General features: G+C 39.3%; 2 protein-coding genes across 2 annotated transcripts in view; both read right to left on the bottom strand.

The window, feature by feature from the left end:
- The window catches only part of LOC139471967 (eukaryotic translation initiation factor 5B-like), a 36,825-nt gene extending 29,367 nt beyond the window's left edge, over positions 1-7,458 (bottom strand). The window contains exons 1-3 of the mRNA XM_071254474.1: positions 7,377-7,458; positions 6,664-6,747; positions 4,003-4,092 (exon numbers count right to left, since the gene is read on the bottom strand). Of these exons, the coding sequence (XP_071110575.1) occupies positions 4,003-4,092; positions 6,664-6,747; positions 7,377-7,458 (256 nt within the window). The remainder of the gene's footprint in view (positions 1-4,002; positions 4,093-6,663; positions 6,748-7,376) is intronic.
- Positions 7,459-11,771: 4,313 nt separating this feature from the next.
- LOC139471543 (uncharacterized) lies at positions 11,772-19,779 on the bottom strand. The gene is made up of 7 exons (XM_071253920.1): positions 19,743-19,779; positions 16,469-16,679; positions 15,608-15,753; positions 14,818-14,962; positions 13,985-14,121; positions 12,739-12,889; positions 11,772-12,114 (listed from the first exon to the last, which is right to left on the bottom strand). The coding sequence occupies exons 1-7, from the start codon at positions 19,777-19,779 to the stop codon at positions 11,772-11,774; spliced, it is 1,170 nt and encodes a 389-aa protein (XP_071110021.1).
- Between the last annotated feature and the right edge of the window lie 5,358 nt (positions 19,780-25,137).

The raw sequence follows: 25,137 nt of genomic DNA, 5'->3' as shown, positions 1-25,137 counted from the left end.
GAAATTCTGTACATAAAGCCCAAGTCCAAGGGAATCTGGTTAGCGGCAATGGATTTGTGGCAAATGTAATTTTACTCAATACATGTACACGTACTACTGTCAAAATCAAATAAGTGTTAATGTGTCGAGCTATATTTGAAATGTCAAATTGACATTTCACATTAAGCCGCATAGAGTGATCGAGTGAGTATGCATGTTCCAGCCATATCACAGCGGGGGACAAGAGAAATGTGGGGATGTGGGGGATAATTGTTCAGCTACAGCTACAAAACCATATTAAAATATTTAAAACCATGAGCCTGAATTCTTAAACAGAAAACTACTTTGCAACAATATTAATTTTCTAGCAAGCAATTTCATTATTTGGCTGCAGTCTGAGGCATAACTATTGTTTTCACGAATTTTGGTTCATAATGCGCCTGACTCCAAATGTGTCAATATATGTGCAACACGTAAAGGAAGACGCAGCGTGCTTTTTATTATTTTCTTTCTACACCTACTCGTGGGTAAGTTTAGATCCAGAAAAATGTCATTAACCCTGGCATAATTTATCCTCGCGCATTCCCGATGTTAGACGATCGTGGCGAAACAAAATTCTTTCAGATTTGAATTGTATTTATTCTTGGCGAACTTTGCAACTTATATTAATCTTATTGTCCATTTCTAAGCAATTGATATATAAATGGATATGCACAGAGTCACAGTTCATTTTCATCCATTTATCAAACACCATTAACCTAAGTGACGAAGATAAACTATATAAAGATTAATGCTCTACAGTACCGTGCGATATGGAATGGTATACGATAGAAGTGTTATCATTCATTACTTATTCCCACTAAAGAATTCTTTATTTAGCCATAGAAGCTTTATTATTTCTCACGCATTTGTATCATTTATCTCTGACTATGTTACACGTCCGAATTGATAAACGAATAAAATCTGTCCATAAACAACAATTAACATTCTGCTTGGATCATAGCTTTACAAAATCTTACTTAAGTAATAAATCAAATTACAAGAGTCGAATTACATTGAGACAGAGTTTTACTGTTATCAGGGGTCACACAGATCGGATCTAATTGCACATTGACCCTGGTCGAGATATGCCCCCAGTAACTCATGTTTGTCATACAAGGTGACTAATAAGATTGGGTGGTGAGGCTTGGTGACTTGGTTGGTTCCATGTCATTATATCTATCAATGGTTGACGGATTCTGACTATTTACAGGCCGCTCTCGTATAGCTGGAACATTGGTGGGTGCGGCGTTAAACAACGAACAAACAAAGATGTTTACGATTTTGCTTGTTTGTTTCTTTGGTGTTTAACAGTATTCAAGCAATATAACGGCGGTGTGTAAATAATCGAGTCTGAGCCAGACAATCTAGTGATTGATATCATAAGCATCGGTTCACGAAATTGGGATACATGACAAGCATCAACCATGTTAGCGAGCCTGACCACCTGGTCCCGTTAGTCGCCTCTTACGGCAAGCATAGTCGCCTTTTACGGCAAGTATGGGTTGCTGAAGATCTATTCTACCCCGGAGTTATCTGTTGATAAAACAGTAATCAAGAGGCAGTTCACTACCCTACTCAAGGGTCTCAACCCAAATTCGCTACGATGATGAGCTGGTTTAACCAAAGAATGGTTTTACCAACGCGTATGCAACCAATCCCACCCCAACCAAACTCCAGCCCGATCACCACCCGATGAGAGGCAACGTGTTATCTCATCGACAATGTGCCTTTATTTAAAGACTTTGAAATCAAAAGTTGCTGCTCACTCTTTTCAGATGTACACTGCCCAATAAGAATTTCTCAAGATCAATCAAAATGTTCAGAAAATCAAAACCGCACGACAGAAATGGGGAAAATAACTCGGGTTGTGAACTTAAGCCCTAACCTTTTGAGAATACTAAAAGCCAGATATGTTTTGATATATCTGAAGAAACCGTGTCTTGTCTAACTAGCAAGGTCATCGCGTTTGGGAGTCACCATGAATGAGATAGCAAACGAAATCACACATATGCTTGTCGACGCTGCACGTGCAACATTCGGAGGGAGACGTTGTTACTGCCGTGATGCGGAAGCTCCAACAAAAGGAAAGCAAAAACCTTGGTTCGGTCACGAATGTAAAAAACAAGGAATTACTTCTAGGCCCAAAAGAAATTTAAGAAAACTTAAAATTCAAAGCTTTTCCGAGGGATATAGGAAATGCTCACACAAACATACAAAGAAACAAAGAAGCGATTTGTCCAATATATTTAGAGCCACTCGAAAACATAGTCCACGTGAAGTTTGGAACGATCTTAACAAGAATAAGAGTATTTTTTACATTTTATGAACAGTAAAAGATATAAACTAATCATGAATACAATTGATGAAATGTCCGAGTTTTCGCAAGCCTTTAGGGAGTTAGACAAGGAGAAAGTTTATCCTTATTACTATTTTCATTGTATATGGATGACCTGGAGCAATCTCTATTGGAACACAAGAGTCACGATGTTAATGTTGATTACGATCCTGAGGATGATGCAACCTTATTTTTACAATTTATGTATTACGTGTGGTGATGATACAGTCTTATTAAGTATATGCCCCACCAATTTTCAGAAAACCCTTGATTCGTGTAGAATATTCTGCACTTAATGGAAATCAGATGTTAACATTTGGAAAACAAAAATATTATGTTTGTCAGTGGCCCTGCTTAACGAAGTAAACCCCAGTTTGTGTTTGGTGGAAAACATCTGGAGATAGTAGATAGCTATGTTTTCCTGGGCATAACATTCCATAGAAATCGAAGGATGCTAAGTGCAAATAAATATATTGCCTCTAATGCCAGTAAAGCCATATACTGTCTCCTTTAGAGAGCAGGAAATATTTATTTTCCTCTCGATTGCCTTATTTTAATTCTATGGTATCACCTGTCTTGTTATATGGTTCAGAAATATGGGGATACGAAAATTACATATTACTGAGCGAGCTCTTTTTAAATTTCTAATATTTGGTTCTGGCTAAAAAGCATTAACTCCAAATTGTATGGTTTATCGGGAAGTATGCAGGGAACCTCTACACATAACTATCTCAAAACGTGAAATAAAATCATGTAAGAACATCGTAAAAACTCTGTGTGAAAAGAAACTTTCACAGATGATTTATCACCCTTTTAAACGGAATCATGATTAAAACTTTATCAAATAACTGTAGACTAACACACATATTCTACAACCCTGTTACGTGTATTACCACATGGCTGGTTGCTATTGTAGGCGAGGTACAACAGGAACAATTCGTTCAAGAATGGAGATGCAACATGGCATTGAGAAGTAAAGGTTACATTTGTCAGTATCTGACAGAAAAACCAAAATTTGAAAGCTATCTTTAAATGACACAAATATGTATATTCCAATCTTAAAGTTCAGCACAGGCAACCATAATTTACCAATTGAAACCGGTCTTTGGAAAAATGTAAAGAAAGAAGATCATGTTTTTCAACTGTGCAACTCCCTTTCAGTTGCAGACGAATTTCATCAACTGTTCAGATGCCAGGCTCTATTGAAACATAGACTTGTACACTTACCACTTGCTGATCGGAATAAATGATCTAATTTGTATACATTTAAGAGGTTACTGTCACAAACGCTGGGATCTTAAGATCCTATCGAGATTTATCGATGAAATATTTAAAGCAGTACGAAAACACAAAACAGAAAAGATATCATATATCCATACATGACATTCTGTCTTCGTGTCACATATTAATATTTTTTTGTGTACATGATAATTCTTTTGTACTGTTTTGTACCTGTTTGTTTCTGTTTCACAATGCTTTCCATTTAAATAGCACTGCTATATAAATAAAGCAGTTTGTGTAACGATGATTTGTTTCATAGACTTTGTTTTCATAGAACAAACCACCTCTGATTCACAATGCTTTCAATTTAATTAGCACTGCGTGGTTCATGACATTTTTGAATGATTTGGAAAAAAGTAACTCACCTTTAAGCTTGTTTTCCAACTTATCAGCACGTTTAGTCATATTCTTTTGGCTTTTCCCTAAGGCTTTCATTCCACCTTGAAGAGTCTTAACTGCAAATAAGAAATAGCATATAAGAAAGCTCCTCCACACCGCGTTAAAGGCATAATAGCACATTAATAGCACATTCTACAACAAAGAAATCGTACATATATATGACAAGGATGATCCAGCCCTGACATAAGTTAGGACCAGAACAGATGGCTAAGTTGGTGGACAAAAATGGTTTCATTCTCAAACATGACTGAATTATTTCATCATAATTTAAAACAGTCGAATCAGTTAACTCAACTGGGTTGACAATTACTTCTTAATATTTATATATGCATAATAAATACACATTTGCCACTGGGCCAAACACAGTGCTAGTCGAAACAAATGTTACTTGGATCAAGACCCTTGCAAAGTATTTCAGGACATGAGTCGATTGGTCAGGATACGGACAGGACACGATGTTGTATTTTTCAAGTCTCTATCACGATTTGATATGATCGCGTTGAGGTCTCTTTCCGGTTGCGCGTCGGATGGATGTCATCTTGTGAGGATACGGTCATTAAAGATTACTCTAGTATTTGGGAGCATAATGTATCAAGTCTTATTACTTGCCCGTGAAGAGATCACCCGTTTAATAAACATACAGCTGTATTACACATTGTGTAATACCAAAACGCGTGCTTATGTACTCTCGGAACACGTTTCACGAACAAATATTGAAAGCTCTCAACATCCCTTGGCTTATTCAACGACATTGCGTGTGGAGATGATAGATCAATGAGAGGAGCTTATGCACACTCGATGACCCCAGCAACCTTGTTGCTAGGTTGACGTCACATGGCATTGTTTCGCCGAAGGATCTTGCAACACAAATCCACAAATTACGTCATCGGTATTGTGACGTCATTGTAAACTTTGAGGTGCAAGGCCCCGTTCCACAAGGCGATCGTACGGTAGCGCAACGACAGTCGGTCTAAGTTAAAGTATATGAGTTGCGATAACCTTAACGCTACGATAATTTTGTGGAACGGACGCCTGAATTCTAAAGGTGGACCGTTGGATGGTATTAAAGTCATACGTTTCAACTTTTGACGTATTTGAAGTATTACTGTGTTAAACTCAGTTGGATTATGCCGTGGATCGTGTAGGTGTCAGCCTGTTTACACTCAACAGTATAATTCTAAAAACGTTATAAATAGCAAGTAATAAATAAAATACTAAACTCGCTCCCGTGTAAAACCAATTTTATGAAACTCGTGAATAGCTGTGGTATCTGACTCGCTTTCGCTCGTCAGATTCCAGAACTATTCACTCGTTTCATAAAATTGGTATTACACGGGAGCTCGTTTAGTATTCTATATTTATCGAACATAAGAGAAGGTGTTGACAGGTATTGTTTCTATCGCTATTTAATAACAAGGTTTTGTCGCTTTTGTTTGCACATTTTGAACTGTAGCTTCTCATGTGTGGTGGCTTCATGGTCTGATATTATCGCGGCCCAGTCGCGTTCCGGTTGCTCTCCGTTTGCATTTGCGCCGCGATTTGGTCGGTACATGCCATTTAGGGGATGTTTCTTTCGAAGAGTAGTGTATTTACTTACAAGTTATGGTCAAGGTTGTTGTTCGTGCAACAAATGTCCATTGGTCAATAAGAATCATTCCCGTGCTTTGGGGTTTTACCAAAGTGGTAAACGTCGACGACTCACGTCATACTATAGTCATGCTCTCCTCGAACTTGCCACGCCGTGACTAGAATGCTGTTTCAAAGTATTTCGCCGTTCATCCAAGAACTTAAAGGCGTACCATGTGTAAAACAGGAAGCTTTTGTGTATCATGGTTGTCATGAGTGTCATGGTTGTCCTGGTTGTCATGGCTAGCATGGCTGGCATGATCGTCATGGTCGTCATTGTTGTTATGGTTGTCAAGGTTGTCATGGTTGTCTGGGCTGCCATGGTTGTCACGTCTGCCATGTTCGTCATGGTCAGGATTGTCATGGTTGTCATGGTTGTCATGTTTGTCATGGTTGTCATGGCTGGCATGGTCGTCATGGTTGTCATGGTTGTAATGGTTGTCATGGTTGTCATGTCTGTCATGTTCGTCATGTTCGTCATGGTTGTCATGGTCAGGATTGTCATGGTTGTCAATATTATCACGATTGTCAGGATTGTCATGTCTGTCATGGTTGTCATGGTTGTCAGGGCTGTTGTGGTTGTCATGGTTGTCATGGCTGTCATGGTCGTCATGGTTGTCATGGCTGTCATTGTCGTCATGGTTGTCATGGTCAATATTATCATGGTTGTCAGGGCTGTCATGGTCATGGTTGTCATGGTTGTCATGGCTGTCGTGGTTGTCATGTCTATCATGTTCGTCATAGTTGTCATGGTTGTCATGGTCGTCATGGTTGTCATGGTTGTCATGGTCAGGATTGTCATGGTTGTCAGGGCTGTCATGTTCATGGTTGTCATGGCTGTCGTGGTTGTCATGTCTATCATGTTCGTCATAGTTGTCATGGTCGTCATGGTTGTCATGGTTGTCATGGTCAGGATTGTCATGGTTTTCATGGTTGTCATGGTTGTAAAGTATGCGGACAACACACTTATGTAAATGATGTAGGAGGAAGTAGTAGCATACATTTTTCCAACTTTTTTGTTCCCCCTTTCATTTGCTCTTGTAGTTTCTTTTGTGATGAAGCAAGTTTTTTCTCATCTTTGTCTCCTGAAATAAAACGTTTATCACTAATGAGCTACATAAATAGTTATTCTTATTTTCGATGCTCATGATCGATGCTCATGATCACTGGATTGTCGTGTCCAGAATCGATTATTTACAGGCCGACGTCATAGCTGGAATATTGCTGACTGTGGCGAAAGAAAGAAAGAAACAAACAAACAACCGCCTCCTTGGTGTAATGAATACAACCTTTGTTCGGGGAGCAAGAGGTTCATTCCCGCGTCATACAAATACTGCGATTCAAATACGGCCATGGTAGAACTTGATATTTTTTACAAAAATTTTAATATACTACAATATATTAACATCAACACCGACACCCACCAAGACGAACTCACACACACACACGCACGCACGCACGCACGCACGCACGCACGCGCGCAAGCACAAGCACATCCACAAGCACAAAGACACCCACATACACACACATACTCATCCACACACATCCACACACACAGTTCTCTCCCCACACACATTCCCTAACACACCCAGATCAAACACTAGTGGACACACCCACCTACATACACATACAAATATTAATACGAATTAATCACACATACCTTAATAACCTTACCTTAAACAAACACATGTTGGGCGACAACAATCTTACTTACCCTCTTTTGCGTTGACGTCCTGGGACGAACCCAACTGAGCCAGAACGACCACCAAGAGGACAAGAGCAGCCACACGAGCCATGGTAAAGTTCTCAAGAAACTGCTGCTACACCCTCTACTGTGAAGCTTATTGTCGTGAAAGTATGAAAACACATTTCACAAAGGCATTAATAGTCGTCAATACATTTTAGGGACCACTGTTAGGTATTTGCTAAGTCTATATTGAAGTGCACAGTAAGCTGAAAAAGGATATTGTTTTGACACCAAGGGTGAATTATGTTCATAAAAAGCAAATCTCTCTCAGAGACGGAGAGGAAAGCATATTCAGCCTGTCAGATGTGTTGATTTGTGAATTTATTGAATATATCTCTACGATTAATCATTTGGAAATATGCTGAAACCATAAAAGTAAAATAAATTGATTGTGTCGGTCTTGCAGTGTGAGAATTGGGCCACCGGTAGCTCAGTCTATATTAGTCTCACAACCTGGGGAACATGGGTATTGCATGGGTCTTTAAGTATAGATGTGAGTGAACAGTGAGTGGACTGTGTTAGAGAGTGGGTGGGTGGGCGTATGGGTGGGTATTTGAGTGCGTGTGTGAGTGGTTTATTTTAACTCCTCTTTGATCTGTATTTCAGTTATATTGCGCTTAATGTGGAGGGGGATCCCTGAGTGATGCTAATAAAAGGCTATGTTTTCACAGTGGCATACGACTCTTGCTCAAAAGGTGTTTGATCAGGGTTAAAACTATCAAGGCCTTTGTCAACCTTTCAAAGGGTTTTATGGCAGACATTTTGAGTACCTTTCCAAATTTGTGATAATCAGTGATAATGTGATGCAATTCCCTATCTTGCTTTGTACCATGTTTTCGTGTTTTAGGTGTGTAATTTAAATGCCTTTGCATGTGTTTGTGACGGGTGCTACCGGTGGGGTAGGATACGCTTATCTTTTCAAGAACATCTGATATCATCACTATTTAATAGTGATTCATAAATACAAATTCGTGGTCACGATACAGTTGGAATTGTACAATGAACTTTGCTTTTAACACTTTTATTTCCGTTGAATGAATATTTACTGCTCTAGTAGTATAGTCAATTATAGGTTCAAATGAAGTACCCGTGCATATAAAGTGACAAGTATTTTACTCTTAGATATAGCGAAATATCGGCCAATGCTATTTCAGATAGGTGCCATCATCATATTGACAATTCAAGAAATATCATTGACAAGCTTACACAGCTTGCATAATATTTCTATAATTACATAACCAAATATGTAGTTGTTTCAAAGATGAAATGTAAGGTAACTTCTATATTTTCACGTGAAAGCGTGCCAAAGGATACACGCCATAGGGCCCGCTGACACGCAAACGACCAAGTCACCAAGCCTGACAAACCAACACCAGTTAAATAGGTTCCTTCAACAAGCTCCGTTTTGCGAACACCCCGTACATTTCGGGTCTCATAACCCCAAGAATATTACTAACGGTAATGATCTAAACGTATTACACAAAGACATCACACCATTCTCTGATAAAATAAGGAAATCATTACAGGAAAAATCATCAGACGCTGGGGTGCGAATTTTCATTCGTGACGGCGCGCGTTACCTCCCGTTACGAGCAAAGGCTCATGGGAGTTTCATGAAACGGGATCCTGGGTCCTGATCCAGAACTGAGGTGCTGGATAGTTATGTTTCTTGTTATATATATTTTGTAAAAGGTCACAACTGAACATTGACTGCCGCATTTTAACTGTTTTTTTGTTCACATGATCATAGGTAACCGGGGTTACGGGTGACCAAGCCGTCCATGGCCGTCCATGGCGCCGTCCCTTATGCATACCATACACACCAGTGGTCGTCGATGTGATCACATGACTACCAGGTTCGATTTGACTAAGGAGGCACGGGTGGCCCAGTCGTCTAAGGCGCCGCGATTCGCTGTACAGAGTTGCGTCCCTTGGGCACGCCAAAAACCTATGATTGTGGGTTCGAATCCTGGTTTGCCCCGATTATGTTTCTAGGTTTGTCAGCACCATACCCGTGCTACCGAAGTGGTAAACGTCTGAGACCTGCATCACTTCGGGCTTTCCTCCCACATTAAGCTGACACTCAGTGATATAAGAGGAATACCGTTTAAAGTGGCGTTAACCCCAACTCACTCACTCACTCGATTTGACCATGGTTCTGTCAATACCATGATGCTCGTTGGCGTTCCCACAGGGAACCTGCATAAATCTGGGCTTTACTCAAATACCGTACAACTGAAACATTGATCAAAGCGGCGTTAAGATCAACTCAGTCACTCACATCCAACTGTGTGCTCAGTTATTGTCATACAGTCATGCAGGACGACTGTGGTTGATCTCTCAATGTTTCGTTAGAAAGTGAGTTAGTTGGGTTGGACTTTGCGATGAACAATGGTTCGGTTGTGCAGTGACGCCTCAACTTGAGTGAGTTAGTGAGTTTGGTTTTACGACACTTTTAGCAATTTTCCAGCAAAATCATAGAATAGGGCTACACACATTGTACCCATGTGGTGAAAAAACCCGGTCCTTCGACGTGAATAGCGAACGCTTTAACCATAGACTTCCCCACCTCCCCTGTCAGGTCGATGTCAGGGGAAAGTCGAAACTGGTATAAGCCTCAGGCGCTATCCATATGGTGAAGCCCATGATCTCCCATTCCTATGATAAGGGCCTGCGTGAAGGCATCCCTCGGGGGTACCATGAATGGTCAAGGACGATGCTGAAAGATTTTCTACATCCTGTGACGACACAGCTTGAGATAAACAACTTCTTCAGCTGCGACTTTAGCATCGGTCAGTTAGACTTCACATTGCAGGATGCCACACAATTGGTGAGGTGAGGTGAAATTGGGTTAACGTCGCGTCCAAGATTATTTTACTTATATAGCGACGTGCACGCACGTGTGTGTGTGTGTGTGTGCGTGTGTGTGTGTGCGTGCGTGTGTGCGTGCGTGCGTGCGTGTGTGTGTGTGTGTGTGTGTGTGTGTGTGTGTGTGTGTGTGTGTGTGTGTGTGTGTGTGTGTGTGTGTGTGTGTGTGTGTGTGTGTGTGTGCTTGTACTAGTCCGGACTGATACCGATTTATAGTGCTAGCTGACTGAGATACCATGCCGCAGTTTAACATGAATACCGGGTGGACGTTCTAGCACTAGCAATTGCATGTGTGCGTGTGTATGTTGAATCCCAGACTCACACGTTTCTGATATAGTCGGGAATCGTACAATGGACTCTGCGTTCACCATAGATTTCTTTTCATTGTGGAAACGGTTTTGACGCTTATTTTTACTGTACCTGTACATTGTCAATAATTTTCACTGAGCATTATAATGTTGCTTCTTGCTGATTTTCTAGCTCGTTGCAGCTGTTTTCATTATAATGCAAACGCATTGGCGACTTATGAAGGCATTGACGTAATTTTGAAGACGTCATCATTGTTCATGGCGTTGTTCAAACAAAAGGCAACAGAGCTGGTGTTTCCTGCGTGCGTGCGTGCGTGTGTGTGTTTGTGTGTGTGTGTGCTTGTACTAGTCCGGACTGATGCCGATTTATAGTGCTAGCTCACTGAGATACCATGCCGTAGTTTAACATGAATACCCCACTCAGACACAGTATACTGACTCCGAGCCGAACAGTCCTTGTTTTTGCCCCTTAATGCCGAGCGCCAGACAGGGAAACAACAAGGACAATCTTTTAACGTCTTTTGGTATGACGCGGCCTGGGATTAAACCCCGGACCGGGCTCTCCGGGCGGACACTCTACGACTAGACAACGCGACACAATTAAGTGAAATACATATTTAAGAGAATATATACACTTTATTCAAACTTCTTTACTATATACAATACACAAACAAATTAATTTAACTTTAATTTTTCAGCTAGTTCAGCTAAAATGGTTGTAGACACTCAAATAATTATCCATCAATGCTGTCTTATTAAAAAGTATTAAATTAAACTCGAGTCGTTTTTTAATATTTTTTTATGAAAAAGCTATGAACATGACTATCAGTCAGACAGGTGTCTTCATGCCGTTACCCTGATCACAGCCTGCAAGGAACTTCATACACTTTTGTGATGATAACGTTACTTAATAGTTATAATTTCAATTAGGAAATAATGTATTTTGTTGATATAACGATAGCACAGGACAAATACAGTTGAACGTTTTGCACGAACAACTTTATATTCACATCATAGTTAAACGAAAACTGAATCGACACCAATATATAAACACAATCATCATTTTCACTGTCCGTAGCATATTTTCATGATGTTGGTTTTTTCCTACACTATCATTTCAGTATTATTCGATACGTAATACATTTTGAGACACATAAATTAAAACCCTGTTTGAAAATTCGTGTGTTCAACGAAATAGACTCGCAGAAAACAACATGGCTGCCGAAACGAGAATGCCCGAGACCGTAATGGCGGCACTTCCGCCTTTTACACTGCTGACACCTTGAGTTTCCTTAGTGACAATATGGGGTTTCTCGGGGGTAGTGACAGCTGGTCTGGGCGTGGTCTGCATTGTGGGTGGTGTAGTGGCAGCCTGGCACATTTGTCGGAGTCCTGCCTGGAATGATGGCTCCTGGAGGCAAGGCTGGGGGAGAATGGTGCACTCGGCCTGGTGCCTCAGATGTGTCTGGGAAGCATCACATGTTCCTCTAAAGGCTTGGAGCTCACAGTTCACCTGGTTCAGTCGCACTCTGTAAAAGGGAGGTCATAATGCAGTGAAAATGTAAAGAGAGCGGTTTTTGTTTTTTCAGATTATTCTTTCCAGACACGTATAAATATAACACGAGGAACACAATATTTCTTTTACAAATATCCGACAGTCTATTTTAGGCACGCACAAATCAATTTTTTAAGTGTGGTCAGAATTTGTAACCCCCTCGCTCCACCCGTTTGAGTGAGTGAGTTTGGCTTAACGCCGCTTTTAACAAGTGTTCCAGTTATATCGCGGCGTGTCAGCTTAATGTGGGAGGAAAGCCCGAAGTGATGCAGGTCTCAGACGTTTACCACTTCGGTGAAACCCACGAGCACGGGTAAGAAGCATTTGGGTTATGTTAAGTTTCTGACTTGCCTTTGCATGTCTTGTGAGGAGGCTCACATTTTTGTAAACACCTGTATCATCACTATTTGATATGTACACATGCTTATGATAAAGTCGGATTATGGAAATGGTTTGTCATTTCATTGCAATTTGGACGCTATAGGGAAATTACGGTAACGTATATATTTGCAGCCTATTTCAATATTCTAGCTATCAGGTTACAGCCTCAGATTGAGAGTATGTTAGTTGTTAGTCATGTATGTCTATGTACACTCACCCGCAGAGTCTGACAACAAATTGCGATGGAGTCACAGATCCTGTTTCCATTCGACCAATCACAACCTCTCTGAGCTGAGTGAAGGTCTGCTGTGCGCATGTCGCAATACCTTGGTTTCGGGTGAAGAAACACTGGAAGGCCCCCAGATAGGCTGAAAAACACAGATGACATTCAGGGTCATTATACATGAAGTCACACATGTATCGTATTTGCTTCACATAACATGCGATGATATTTCCACACATACAAATGTAACTTTAATGCTGTCGAGTGTTCAAAGCCCATTCGTGATGTCTCCCGCTGTAAAATTTCTGCTTTAAGCGGAGTAAGACCTTTAGACTCGCTCAATCAACTCGAACACTCACTTTAACAATCACTCAAACATCCAAACATTTAGCACATTGATAAAAAAATATTTGCAAGGGTAAATCTATACACTTCGATTCATACACTAAACCGTTATTTTATTTTTTCGCGGTGTTATTTCACGGATATTCAAGAGATTCAAACGGTTCCCATTACAATTAAATGCCACGCAGCATTTTGAAATAATGTTCAAAGCGGCATTAAAATCAATTCATTGGCTTACTCGGTGACATTCAACGTCAGTTAAAAACTTACAAGGCCAAGATCGAGTGTAATTATTTTCCGATATTGTGTTCAAGTGTATGTCAGCGATTTCGAATGCGGATTAGCCAGGTCAAGCTAAATGACGTCACATTGCATCATTGCCAATATTTAGGACGTCTCAAATCAATAATGTCACGTACGGTGTTTGAACAATATTTTGACTTCTGACACCTTTCTCTGATGGTTTTTCATACGATTTTTGTGCTGTTTTTCTTAAATGACAAAGTGTGAAAATTAGAATAACCTACTCAATAATCGATATTGTTCCTCGTGAATGAATGTTTGTTTTGAGTTTGATTCGGTGACGTTGTTGTTTTGTTTGTTTGTTGTTTAACGCCGCACTCAGCAATACCCCAGCGATATGACGGCGGTCTGTAAATAATCGAGTCTGGACCAGACAATCCAGTGGTTAATATCATGAGCATCGATCCATGCAATTGGGATCGATGACATGCATCAACCAAGTCAGCGAGCCTGACCACCCGATGCCGTTAGTCGCCTCTTACGACAAGCATAGTCGCCTTTCACGGCAAGCATGGGTTGCTGAAGACCTATTCTACCCCGGAATCTTCACGGGTCCGGTGACGTTGTGCTAATAATAAAACATTCAACTCACTTTCTCTCTCTCGGCACAGGAGATCGGCGGTCCTCTGCATGGCAACGATGTCAATCCCCATTTCGTACAGTCTGGGTAGAGTTGTAGGGCAGCTCTGTCCGACTTGCCTCAGACACGTAAATAACTGCTCGCGCACACTGAGAAATACAAATTCATTGAACATAGTCTTTACTCGAATAAATCGCAATTTTAAAGAGCAAGCAACCAGATCTTATCATTTTGGTACCTATCGTTATGTGCAATGGATATATTTATCGAAGTGTGTGAGTGTTTGGTGAAAGAATATTGAGAACATTGACTCATATACTCTCTCTAATCTGAAATATGCATAATTTGACATTCTCTCTGGACCGGCCCCTCTATAATCCGAACCATATCTAAACAGACCTGTCAATAATATCTCAACAAACCCTATATATTGACATCTCCCTCTGTAATCCGACGCTAAACACAACCCTCCATAACCCAAAACTGTGTTTGTTATTTTACTTCCCGAGTCGGCAGGAGAGATTAAATCATCATGTTGAAGGATGTGTGCTTGTTTGTTTTGTTTGTTGTTTAACGCCGCACTCAGCAATATTCCAGCTATATGACGGCGGACTGTAAGTAATCGAGTCTTGACCAGACAATCCAGTGATTGACATCATGAGCATCGACCCACGAAAAATCGGATACGATGATATGTATCAACCAATTCAGCGAGCCTGACAACCCGATCCCGTTGGTCGCCTTTTTTTGGACAGTAATAGTCGCCTTTAACGGCAAGCATGGGTTGCTGAATACCTATTCTACCCTGGAACTTCCGGGTCTTGACGGATGTCAAAGATACGTACTTGCAAAAACGCTCTGTGTCGGCGCTGGTGTTGCCAATGAAGGAGAACTTGTCTCCTGTCATGGACGTGTTCAAGGATCTGTCGGGGTTGATCTGAGCTGACACGAAGCACTGGGACAGACTCTGCATGGCGTTCCGTTCACAAGCTGAAGCAGGACATATTAATTTCTCATTAGTTCAAACACCAGTCAGTCAATGTACTTGTGAGCATACTTTGTTTTGTTTGTAGTTGTTTAACGCCAAACACCGCAATATTCCAGCTGTATGACGGCGGTCTGTAAATAATCGAGTATGGACCAGATAATCCAGTGATTGATACCAAGCAATTTGGATACGATGACATGCATCAACCAAATCAGCAACCTGATCACCCGATCCCGTTAGTCGCCTCTTTCGACAAACATGGGTTGCTGAAGATCTGTTCAAACCTAGATCTTCACATGCAGTCAAATTTGAAATATATGTCGTTTCATGGACATTAAACTGTATATTAGTGTTGAATGTTTGACTGAAATATGAAAATACTAAGTTCATATTTATAATACATAATTTTGATGTTGCATAAGATATAATTCAATCACTATAACATTCAAAAAATAAATTGACAAAACCTTTCCCATATTCCTAAGAAATGGCTGCCAAAAGCAGAGTCGACTGTACCATTCCGACTATATCATGAGTATGTGTTTATGAATCACTATCAAATTTTGATTTGAAAGATTTCAAACCAAGGATGACAAACAAATTCAAATTATGACCGAAATATTAACACGTAAGAGTCCGTTACTTACGCTCCATGCACAGTTGTTCCAGGATCATCAGTAGTGATCTCCCGCTTGTGTCGATCATGGTGACCTCATCCGCAGTACATGTAGCATTCGTGAACTGTGCCTTCAGTTGCAATACGCAGGGAATTATAAAATCCAACTCGGCGGGTCTGCAAACAAAACGCTTCAGTATAACCATAATGTCAAAATCTAGCATCGTAAATGGTAAATATAAAAACGACAGAAAATGACCAGTCTCGATTATCCACCGAAATAGATTTGGACGCAAAAGGGCAAAAAGCGGCGAAAATGATATGTATGGATCACTGAAAAGCAGTGATGACAACAGGTGTTTGCGAAACAATGCTTGTTTAATTGATACAAAATCATATGCGATTCGCTACACAGTATTTTTACTTAGGAACTGCCCACTTGTCGAGTTCTAAACGATGTTATTGGTACTATGTGTGAAACTGAGAAACAATATTTGTGCTATTATGGTTACAAGTAACATTAAATTTGATATTCATCATCATGATAAATAGATGATGCTTCAACAACATGTGTTTGGGATGTCAATTGACCCGAGGTGGTCTCCCTTTAAATTGTAATCAGAAAAGGATCTGTTCCAATTGCTCCATGTTGAAACATGCGTTTCTTTTGTCCCTTCCTGGAGACAAAATCAGGAACCTAACGGAATGGAACATTATGGGTTTGTGTCTTCACAGTTGCTTTTCTCGTGGGTTGGAATTCAGGGAAAATATGAAGAGAAATCTTCGAGTTTGGTTCACAAAAAATCGTGCTTCCAATCCTTACGATTCCTGGTCAATCTGAGCACTATATTAATTGGTATGTATCTGTTGTAGAGCGTGGGTTGTTACATACCTGCACACTTTCTGCCTATAGGAAGGGACAGTTTCCCCTGGGGGTAGGCTCCCGGACACGTTCTGGGTGATGAGGAACAACACCCCCTGGAAGTCCAGTCCCCTGGGGTCAAAGCACCGTGGACTGAGTTGCTGGTCAAAGCTCTGCATGCACTGACCGCCCTGGGGCGGTTGTTGCTGGGCCAGTGTGACAGACACCAGGGAGATGGCGACTGAAAAAGAAATTGAATTAAAAAATAACTTGATATTTTATAACTGAAAGCACCTTCTGTGGGGCTTTCCTTGACGTTAAAGAAAATATTGTTGTGAAAGTGTATCAGCTTGTGAAAAAAAGAAACATCTGTCATTCATTCAAACCTTGGATGTCAGGTGACCAAACACCATCCGCCATGTTTGATTTCGTTTCAAATATCCCTTCTTTTTAGATTGTTCAAGGATTGACTAAACCAATGTCAATGGTAGGACACAAGACACACATTGTTGAGTCAAAGTCCTTGGTTCTGATGTATTAAATACATAAATCGCTCTGAGGGTTTGGTTGAAGCTGTAACATGAGGGACTCCGAGAGTTTTTAACCAAATCCGAGCTAAAATGTTTTATCTCTCTTATAAAATGAAAGAAAAAACTCATGCAAACAGTCGTAAAATGTCTTTTGTTTTCAAGCATTGTGGTTTATCAGCACCTACGAAAATTGAAAGTTCGATCTCACTGAACTATATGGATCGATTTTCGGCATTCCGCACATTTCGTTAAGTTAACAATGTAACGTGTGAGTAGACTGTATTCCGATGCAAAATATATCTCAAATAAAAGACATTCCTCAGAATATTCCTTGGACAAATTCTTCTCGAAACAAATAATAAGAAATGACATCAAATACGCGGATATATTTGAAGATATGTATGTTGGTGCAAAGTACGACATTAGTAATTTCTTTCCCTTATTTAATCCTGTGTTTTCGTATTGTCCGGCGAAGCTAATTCCAAAGTAAATAACTTTACTTATAAATCGTCAAGTGTTTTTCCGATTCATTTTGAATGTCTTGTAATCATTATGTCGTAAATTAAGTATTGTTTGTGCAATCTATTCCGGGTTTTCATCAGGAAAATATATTTATGTCAACATCTGACCATTTTACAAGTAGCAAAAAGATGTGTTACAAAATATGGGTATCGATGACCGACCCTCGGGAAGGGCATCTCTATCGCGTGAATCAATTTGTTCACTCCCTATTAATTACGTGTGTAATTATGCCCATGGGCAGGATATCAACATGATCAACGATGTTGCCCCTGGCCACTTAACCCGGTAGTACGTTCAAGGTGGAAGGGTGTCGTGTTGTAGGTATTATCGGATAAGCTATGAGAAAGCATGTTTTTTACTTTTGATTATTTTTAAATGTTTCTTTTTCAACATACTCAAAAAAGGTCTTAAAATGAGACACAGTGGTTGCTTTGTTGGACAAGGAGACCATGAACACGACTGAGTTAGTGAGTGACTTACAAAATTGTTTTTTACGCAACTTTGAACGATATTTCGCTTAAAACACGATGTGTCAGCTAAATGTGAATGGAAATCCCAAAGTGATGCAGGTCTGAGATGTTTATGTGTGAAGCCCATTTCTGGTGTCCCCCACCGTGTTATTGCTAGAGTGTTGCCAAAAGCGGCGTAAAACTCACTCACTTCATTAGCAAGAGATTTGTGATGTCAGAAAGCAAAATCAGGAGGAATGTGGCAAACCAGCCCCAAGATCATTGGATCCTGGCTCGCCCATGGGACCAAACTCTGCAGAGGGAATGGCGGCCACCCATTCCACGACAAGATCACAAACGGGAAGGGGAACATTAACAAACACGTGAACATGAGCGTGGATATTGAAATATGTTCGCCAGAATACATGACAACCAAGATTGTCTTTTGTCCAGATATTTTTCATTTTATATTCTTTGAATGTCCCTGAAAATTCACTTAAGCTCACATGTACCCCCATGTCCGATACTACTTTCATCTTGATTGTACGTAATGATAACATTTTCTGTTGAATTCCATATTCTCTATATTTCAGTAGGCGTTTAGCATACTTTTGATCTCACCATTCAGATACCTGACACAAGCTCAGATTCTCGGTAATCAATCCCACACAGCTAAGCAAGCCCTACTGGTCACTGTTTATAAGTAAATGCGAGGTATACGACTAAGAAATACATGTAAACAACAAGTATAATTCTAGGAGACATATTAAAGTGAGTGAGAATGGTCTTACGCCGCTTTTAGCAATATTCCAGAATATCATGGCGGGAGACACCGGAAATGGGCTTCACACATTGTACCCATGTGGGGAATCGAACACAGCCTTCGGCGTGACGAGCGAACGCTTTAACCACTGGGCTACCACAAGGGCCGGAGATATTAAAAGAATTATGGTATCCCGTGATTTTATATATCAATGTATTTCATCCGCCTGGCATAAACTTTTGAATGAACTTTGCCTATAATATAGCAGCATCCGGGCATAAAATCTGTATATGTCACAGTCAATGTGTAAAATGGCTAAAATATTTCCACTCAGGCAATTTACAATAATTTTTCAATTTATTATATTATGATAACAAATTTCAAACATTTTAATTCCAAAACAAATATAACTAAGAGTAATAAGATCACTAACATGATAAACAGGTTCTCATTGCCGAGCTGGTGGTAAATCTGGGGGAAAGGATTCCTAGTTTTAATGTAATTACGTCGTAATAAACATTCTGAACCTATTTGAAGCTTATTTCTTCAAAGATGTACAACACGAACATTTGGAGATCGTAATCGCTGAGGCAAGACCTTTAATTACGACTGGAAGTGGATTCTTGGGGCAAAGTGTTCTTAATGCCAATTTTCATGACATTGTTTAACTAAAATTACTTTTCAAACGTAAAGCTGTCGGTAAGAAATTACGACGGCATGACGCGAAAACTTGATTAGACTTTCAAACGCTGATAATTTTCACTCATGACAACTGAGTAGATCAGGCAATTCCACTTCTTGTAGCAGACATTACATCTTTGTTATACAGAAGGAAATTCAAAACTAAAGCAGATTGTTGATGTTAACGACATTTGAGAAACCTACGAGGACAGATCTTGTTGACAGGTCAGTCAAACGATATCACACTCTTAAAAATGAACATATTTTCACATTCCAAATCCCAGTATAGGACTAAACAATAACAACAATCCAGTATAAATACATTGGGTACAAAAGCAACATCAACTCGCTGTACTTACCAAGTGCAAATCCAAGAAATCCTATCGTGGTCTTCATGATGATGTATGTTTGTTACCGTTGCGATACAAGTAAACCGTATTCTACTGTTACACCGGCTAAATGACTCGGCATATATAGTCCGGGACCATTTTGACTTAAAGCGCTGACGTTATTACTCATGTCTGTGACGGTGTGCTGATGGGTGCAGTCACGTGATGTCAGAGGAAGAATACAAGATGGCCGCTGGGTAAATGATTGATTGACGAGTTGTCAAACAGAGAAGCTCCGATCTATATGAATTGAAAACCGATCGTCCCGGAGGGAGTTAGGCTTGTACGGTCAGTCCCAAAACAAGGAAATTTTCCTCAGGGTGTACTTGATTTGTTTCGGTAATGCCTTAAACTTTCTTTATCAGCTTGAAGGTGTGTCCTGCAAAGGGGTTAATCAATGTAGTTTTGCGTAATTAGTTGTTTAGTCTCACTGACCACCCTTTGATGTAAAAGATAAAGTGTTAAATTGCTTCCTTATTTAGTACGGCGGGGCATCAATGATGGAAGCATCTTTAGGTTGGTTCCCGTCAATCTACTGCATGTGTGTAAGTGATATCATATCTGTTATGTTCGTATTACTTCCGGAATTTACCTGACCTTGGAAGGCTTATTTTTCGGGTTGCTGTACCAATATAACTGTTGTTCTTATGACTGTTTCATTAATTAATGACAAACTGTAGATACAATAAACACAAATATAAATAATAGTGTGTAATGAATCCCCGACAGTAAATATATTATTACAGCAAAGAAAATGTGCAAATCGCGTGGAAAAAGCATCAGTAAGTAACTCATGAACAAAATAAATAACGGAAGGCGTCATCAGACAGTGGATTAAACTTCTGCATTCTGGCGCAACAGTAATACATTTTGTGTTTCAGTCGGACTTCCTGTCACATTCTTGAAGCAAATACTTGTACCAAAGATGTTTTTCCACAAATTCAGCTGACAGTGCAAAGATTACAGGTGCAGATTAATTGTATCAGTGATTTCTGGAGGTTTACCTGCACCTTCAGTAACGAAAATGTTTGATACAATGATTCTACCAATTTTAACCCACGGTTCAGAATTATAGGAACTACAGTACTGTGAACACGTAGAAGGGATACAGACTAAATACTTCAAACTTATACTGCAGTTGCCAAACAATGACGATGCCGTACTAGGTGAATGTGGAAGACATAGACTGTATGTACACTATATCATTAGGTGTATTCCAGACCCGTGAAGATCCGGGGTAGAATAGGTCTTCAGCAACCCATGCTTGCCGTAAAAGGTGACTATGCTTGTCGTAAGAGGCGACTAACGGAATCGGGTGGTCAGGCTCGCTGACTTGGTTGATGCATGTCATCGATCCCCATTGCGTGGATCGATGCTCATGATATTAATCACTGGATTGTCTGGTCCAGACTCGATTATTTACAGACCGCCGTTATATAGCTGGAATATTGCTGAGTGCGGCGTTAAACAACAAACCAAACCAAAGTGTATTACATAAACTACTTGCTATGAAATCAAATCGATTACCTAAGCAAACGTATCTAATGTTGTATGGACTGGATGAAGTTGATCATATACCTTGGGCTACTTACGTCAAGAACATTGTTTTCAAATACGGTTTTGGACATTGATAACAACTTAAACAAAGAGTTCTGGACTGTGACTTTCAAGAATCAAGAACTTATAATCAACCATTGAACCGGAACTCAACTTAAAGTACATTGACTGTAAACCTTACAGGATATCTTTAACTCGTTTCCGTTGTGGTTGTCATAAGCTAAGAATGGAGACCTGTCCCACCTAGAGTTTATTGTAAGCTATTTGATGCCCAAATACAATTTATCCTTTTATACGGCTCAGAACTTTGGGGTTTTAAAAATTATGAACCAATAGAGAAAATACATTCATATGTATGTAAAACGTTTTTGAAGACAGGAATAAACACTCCAAACTGTATGGTTTATGGCAAATGTGGAAGATATCCGATGTACATTAAAGCATATATCCGTTGTTTAAATATTGACAATCGTGGGTACACAACATCGGCATCAAATATTCGTTATATGCTATGTTATCACGGTTTCGGTTATGTGTGGTTGTATCAAGGTGTCGGTAATAAACATGATTTTTTAAGATTATTCCATAGAAAGTCACTAGATATGTTTCAGCCGGATTGAAGATCGACTCTTGAAAATAATTCAAGATATGTCATGTATAGATCTTTTAAATCGTTGATTGAACCTGAATTGTATTTAAATGTTATAACACACAAATCTCTTCGCAAAATTGTATAGAGGATGAACTTCATATACTGCTTGTTTGTACTGCTTGTTTGTACTGTTTATACTAAGGGAAGCATATATTCCACAGAAATACCTGTATTCATGTAAATCTCTGTTGAATTCTAATGATAGAAAAACAATTCTAAGGTTAGCACTTTTTGTTCATCATGCACTTTCTCGGCGCAAGATTCTTAATTTTATCGTGAAGTCACTTCGTAAAATAATTGTATACATTCACTTTGTAACATTGTCTCCACATGTGTATTGTATGCAGCAGTTGTACTCACGGTTATTATCTCTTTGTTCTTGTTTTGTATATGGGCCGGAGGCCTTAAGTACAATAAAACCACTTGAACTTGACATGAAGACTGTTAAGGCCAGTGTTAAATTTAAACATACATTTTCTGAAATGTTTCAGTGTCCAAGAGGAGTACGTCAGGGTTGTGTATTAAGCCCCCTTTTATTCTCGATGTTTATTAACGAACTAGCTGCTGAAGTTGAACATAATTCTGGACCAGGAATACAACTTCATCCTGATATTACAGAGATATTCCTGTTATTATTTGCAGACGATATTATTTTAAACGCAGATACTATAGGTGGACTTCAGAAGCGTATTAATGTTCTAGAAAAATATTGTAATGATTATGATTTAGATGTCGATTTGGATAAAACCAAGGTGGTTGTTTTTAAGAAAGGTGGAGTGTTGTCAAGAAAAGAGATTTGGTACTATAAAGGTCTAAAGATGGAGTGTGTGTCTTCCTATAAATATTTGGGCGTTACTTTTACGAGAAGCCTGTCCTGGTCAAGTCATTTTTCTAATGCTGGTCTACAGGAGAAAAAAGCAATGTTTGGAATTTTAAAGTCATTGATAAAATTACATCCTCTTCGATATGACTTTAGAATATTTGATATGAAAATAGTCCCAATTTTGCTCTGTGGTTCCGAAGTCTGGGGTCTACACCAGAATGATGAAATGGAAGCTATACATACATTGGCATGCAAGCGCTTTTTAGGTGTCAAATCGTCAACACCCAACAACATGGTTCGAGGTGAATGTGGGCGGTATCCATTATATCTTTATGCATACAAAAGAGTTACTGGTTATTGGATAAGGTTATTGAGTATGTCCGATTGTCGTTTTCCAAAGAAATGTTATTATATGATGCTTCGGGCAGAAAGTAATGGTAAAACTAATTGGGTCTCAAAATGTAAATCTTTATTGTTCGGTTTGGGTTTTGGCTTTGTATCCTCATTCGTTTTTGACAGAATGTACGTCGCGTCTGAAATGTAGTTATAAACAGGATTGACATAGTCTTCTGGTAAAGGGTAGTAAATCTTTCTCTTATTCTCAATTCAAGGTATCGTTTGGTACAGAGTTGTATCTTAGCTGTGTGACCATCAGTAAATTGAGAGTGGCGCTAGCTCGGTTTAGATGTTTTTCGCATCAGCTGTGTGTTGAAACTGGGAGATATGCTGATACCCCACGTAACAGAAGACTATGTTGTGTTTGTAATGCTGGTTATGTGGAGGACGAGTATCATTTTTTGTTAGTTTGCTCCGGTTATAACAAGCTACGCGTGGATCACTTACCACAATTTTTTTTATGAATATCCGACCATACAAAAATTTAATATCATTATGTCTACAACTGATTGTAAATCAATTGAACGTCTAGCTATCTATATCTATCAAGCGATGTCACTTCGCAGTACATTATTGTCACAACAATAACAGCTGTGTACATCACGTCCATAGTAATACAAATGTAACTATGGGCCGATGGCCTACACTTACGAAAATAAACCGAATTGAGTGTCAAATTGATTGAGTGACATGAACACATTATGGTGAAGACAATGAAGACAATTTGGATTGGACTATGTCGAAAATGAATACCATTTCTTGTTAGTATGCCAACAATATTTAGAATTACGAACTCGCTATCTTGATGGGCATTATTTCACTAATCCATATTTAAGCAAGTTTGTAAATCTTTTGTCTTCAAATCGTTAACGTACAATGAATCAATAGTGTCAACATATATATCACGCTATGAATATAAATTGTCGCTCCACGTGCAATGTTTATTAAGAAGAAGAAGAAGAAAAGAGAAGAAGAAAATTGTTTTATTAAAGTGTCACATGCTGCATTACTAAATATATGGACATATAAACATTTCATTAAAAAACAGCACGGCCTACGAGACACTAATTACATAATGGTACATTTAAAATATATAAAAAAAAGAAAGGAAAAATTAGTTGCAACTTTGTATATTACTACACCCACACCCACACCCACACCCACACCCACACCCACACCGTTACACCCACACACACATCCGCATTAAAATCCCGCTCAAAGCATTCAAACAGGTAAGCATACAAACAGGTAAGCATACAGGACGCTCACAGCAGTCTCATACAGGACACTAACAGCAGTCTCATACAGAACACTCACAGCAATCTCATTCAGAACACTCACAACAATTTCATACAGAACACTCACAACAATCTCATTCAGAACACTCGCAGCAATCTCATACAAAACACTCACGGCAATCTCATACATGTCATACATCTATACACATATGCGTCCATATACACACAACTTAATTCATCAATCGTGTATACTAACCTACATGTATAACCAGCATACATACTAACATACCAACCTACATACATACCTATATCCATCAAACATAAATCAATCCGTATTATACATACACAGGTCCATCCATACCTAAGTCCGTTCAAACACACCTCAATCCAAATATACTAACACACATCCATACCTATATCCATTCAAACACACCTCAATCAAAATATACTAACACACATACACACATACAACCATACCTATATCCATCCATTCACACCTCAGTCCATATATACATACACCCATACAACCATACAAGTGTCGTACTGAATACAGTATGAACATACATTAAATACAACAGATGATATAAATGAGAGGCACTGTGTACTAACGTACATAAACACACACCCCTACACACCTACGTGCATATATAAGACAATGCATAACATTATGGATGGGATAAAAAGTAATTAAAATAAAAG

The sequence above is a fragment of the Haliotis cracherodii genome, unplaced genomic scaffold, assembly GCF_022045235.1.
Source record: "Haliotis cracherodii isolate W230 unplaced genomic scaffold, xgHalCrac1.p SCAF_23, whole genome shotgun sequence".
NCBI lineage: Eukaryota > Metazoa > Mollusca > Gastropoda > Lepetellida > Haliotidae > Haliotis > Haliotis cracherodii.
The sequence above is the reverse complement of the archived record's forward strand: the minus strand, read 5'-3'. Positions and strand labels throughout refer to the sequence as shown.

What these genes read in the sequence shown, in the direction of transcription:
- LOC139471543 (XM_071253920.1), bottom strand. Translation starts at nt 19,779, where the DNA reads ATGAAGACCACGATAGGATTTCTTGGATTTGCACTTG. An exon ending in ATTTCTTGGATTTGCACTTG is followed by an intron (nt 16,680 to 19,742) that starts GTAAGTACAGCG and finishes TTTCTTTTTCAG; the next exon opens with TCGCCATCTCCCTGGTGTCT. An exon ending in GGAACAACTGTGCATGGAGC is followed by an intron (nt 14,963 to 15,607) that starts GTAAGTAACGGA and finishes GTCCTGCTTCAG; the next exon opens with CTTGTGAACGGAACGCCATG.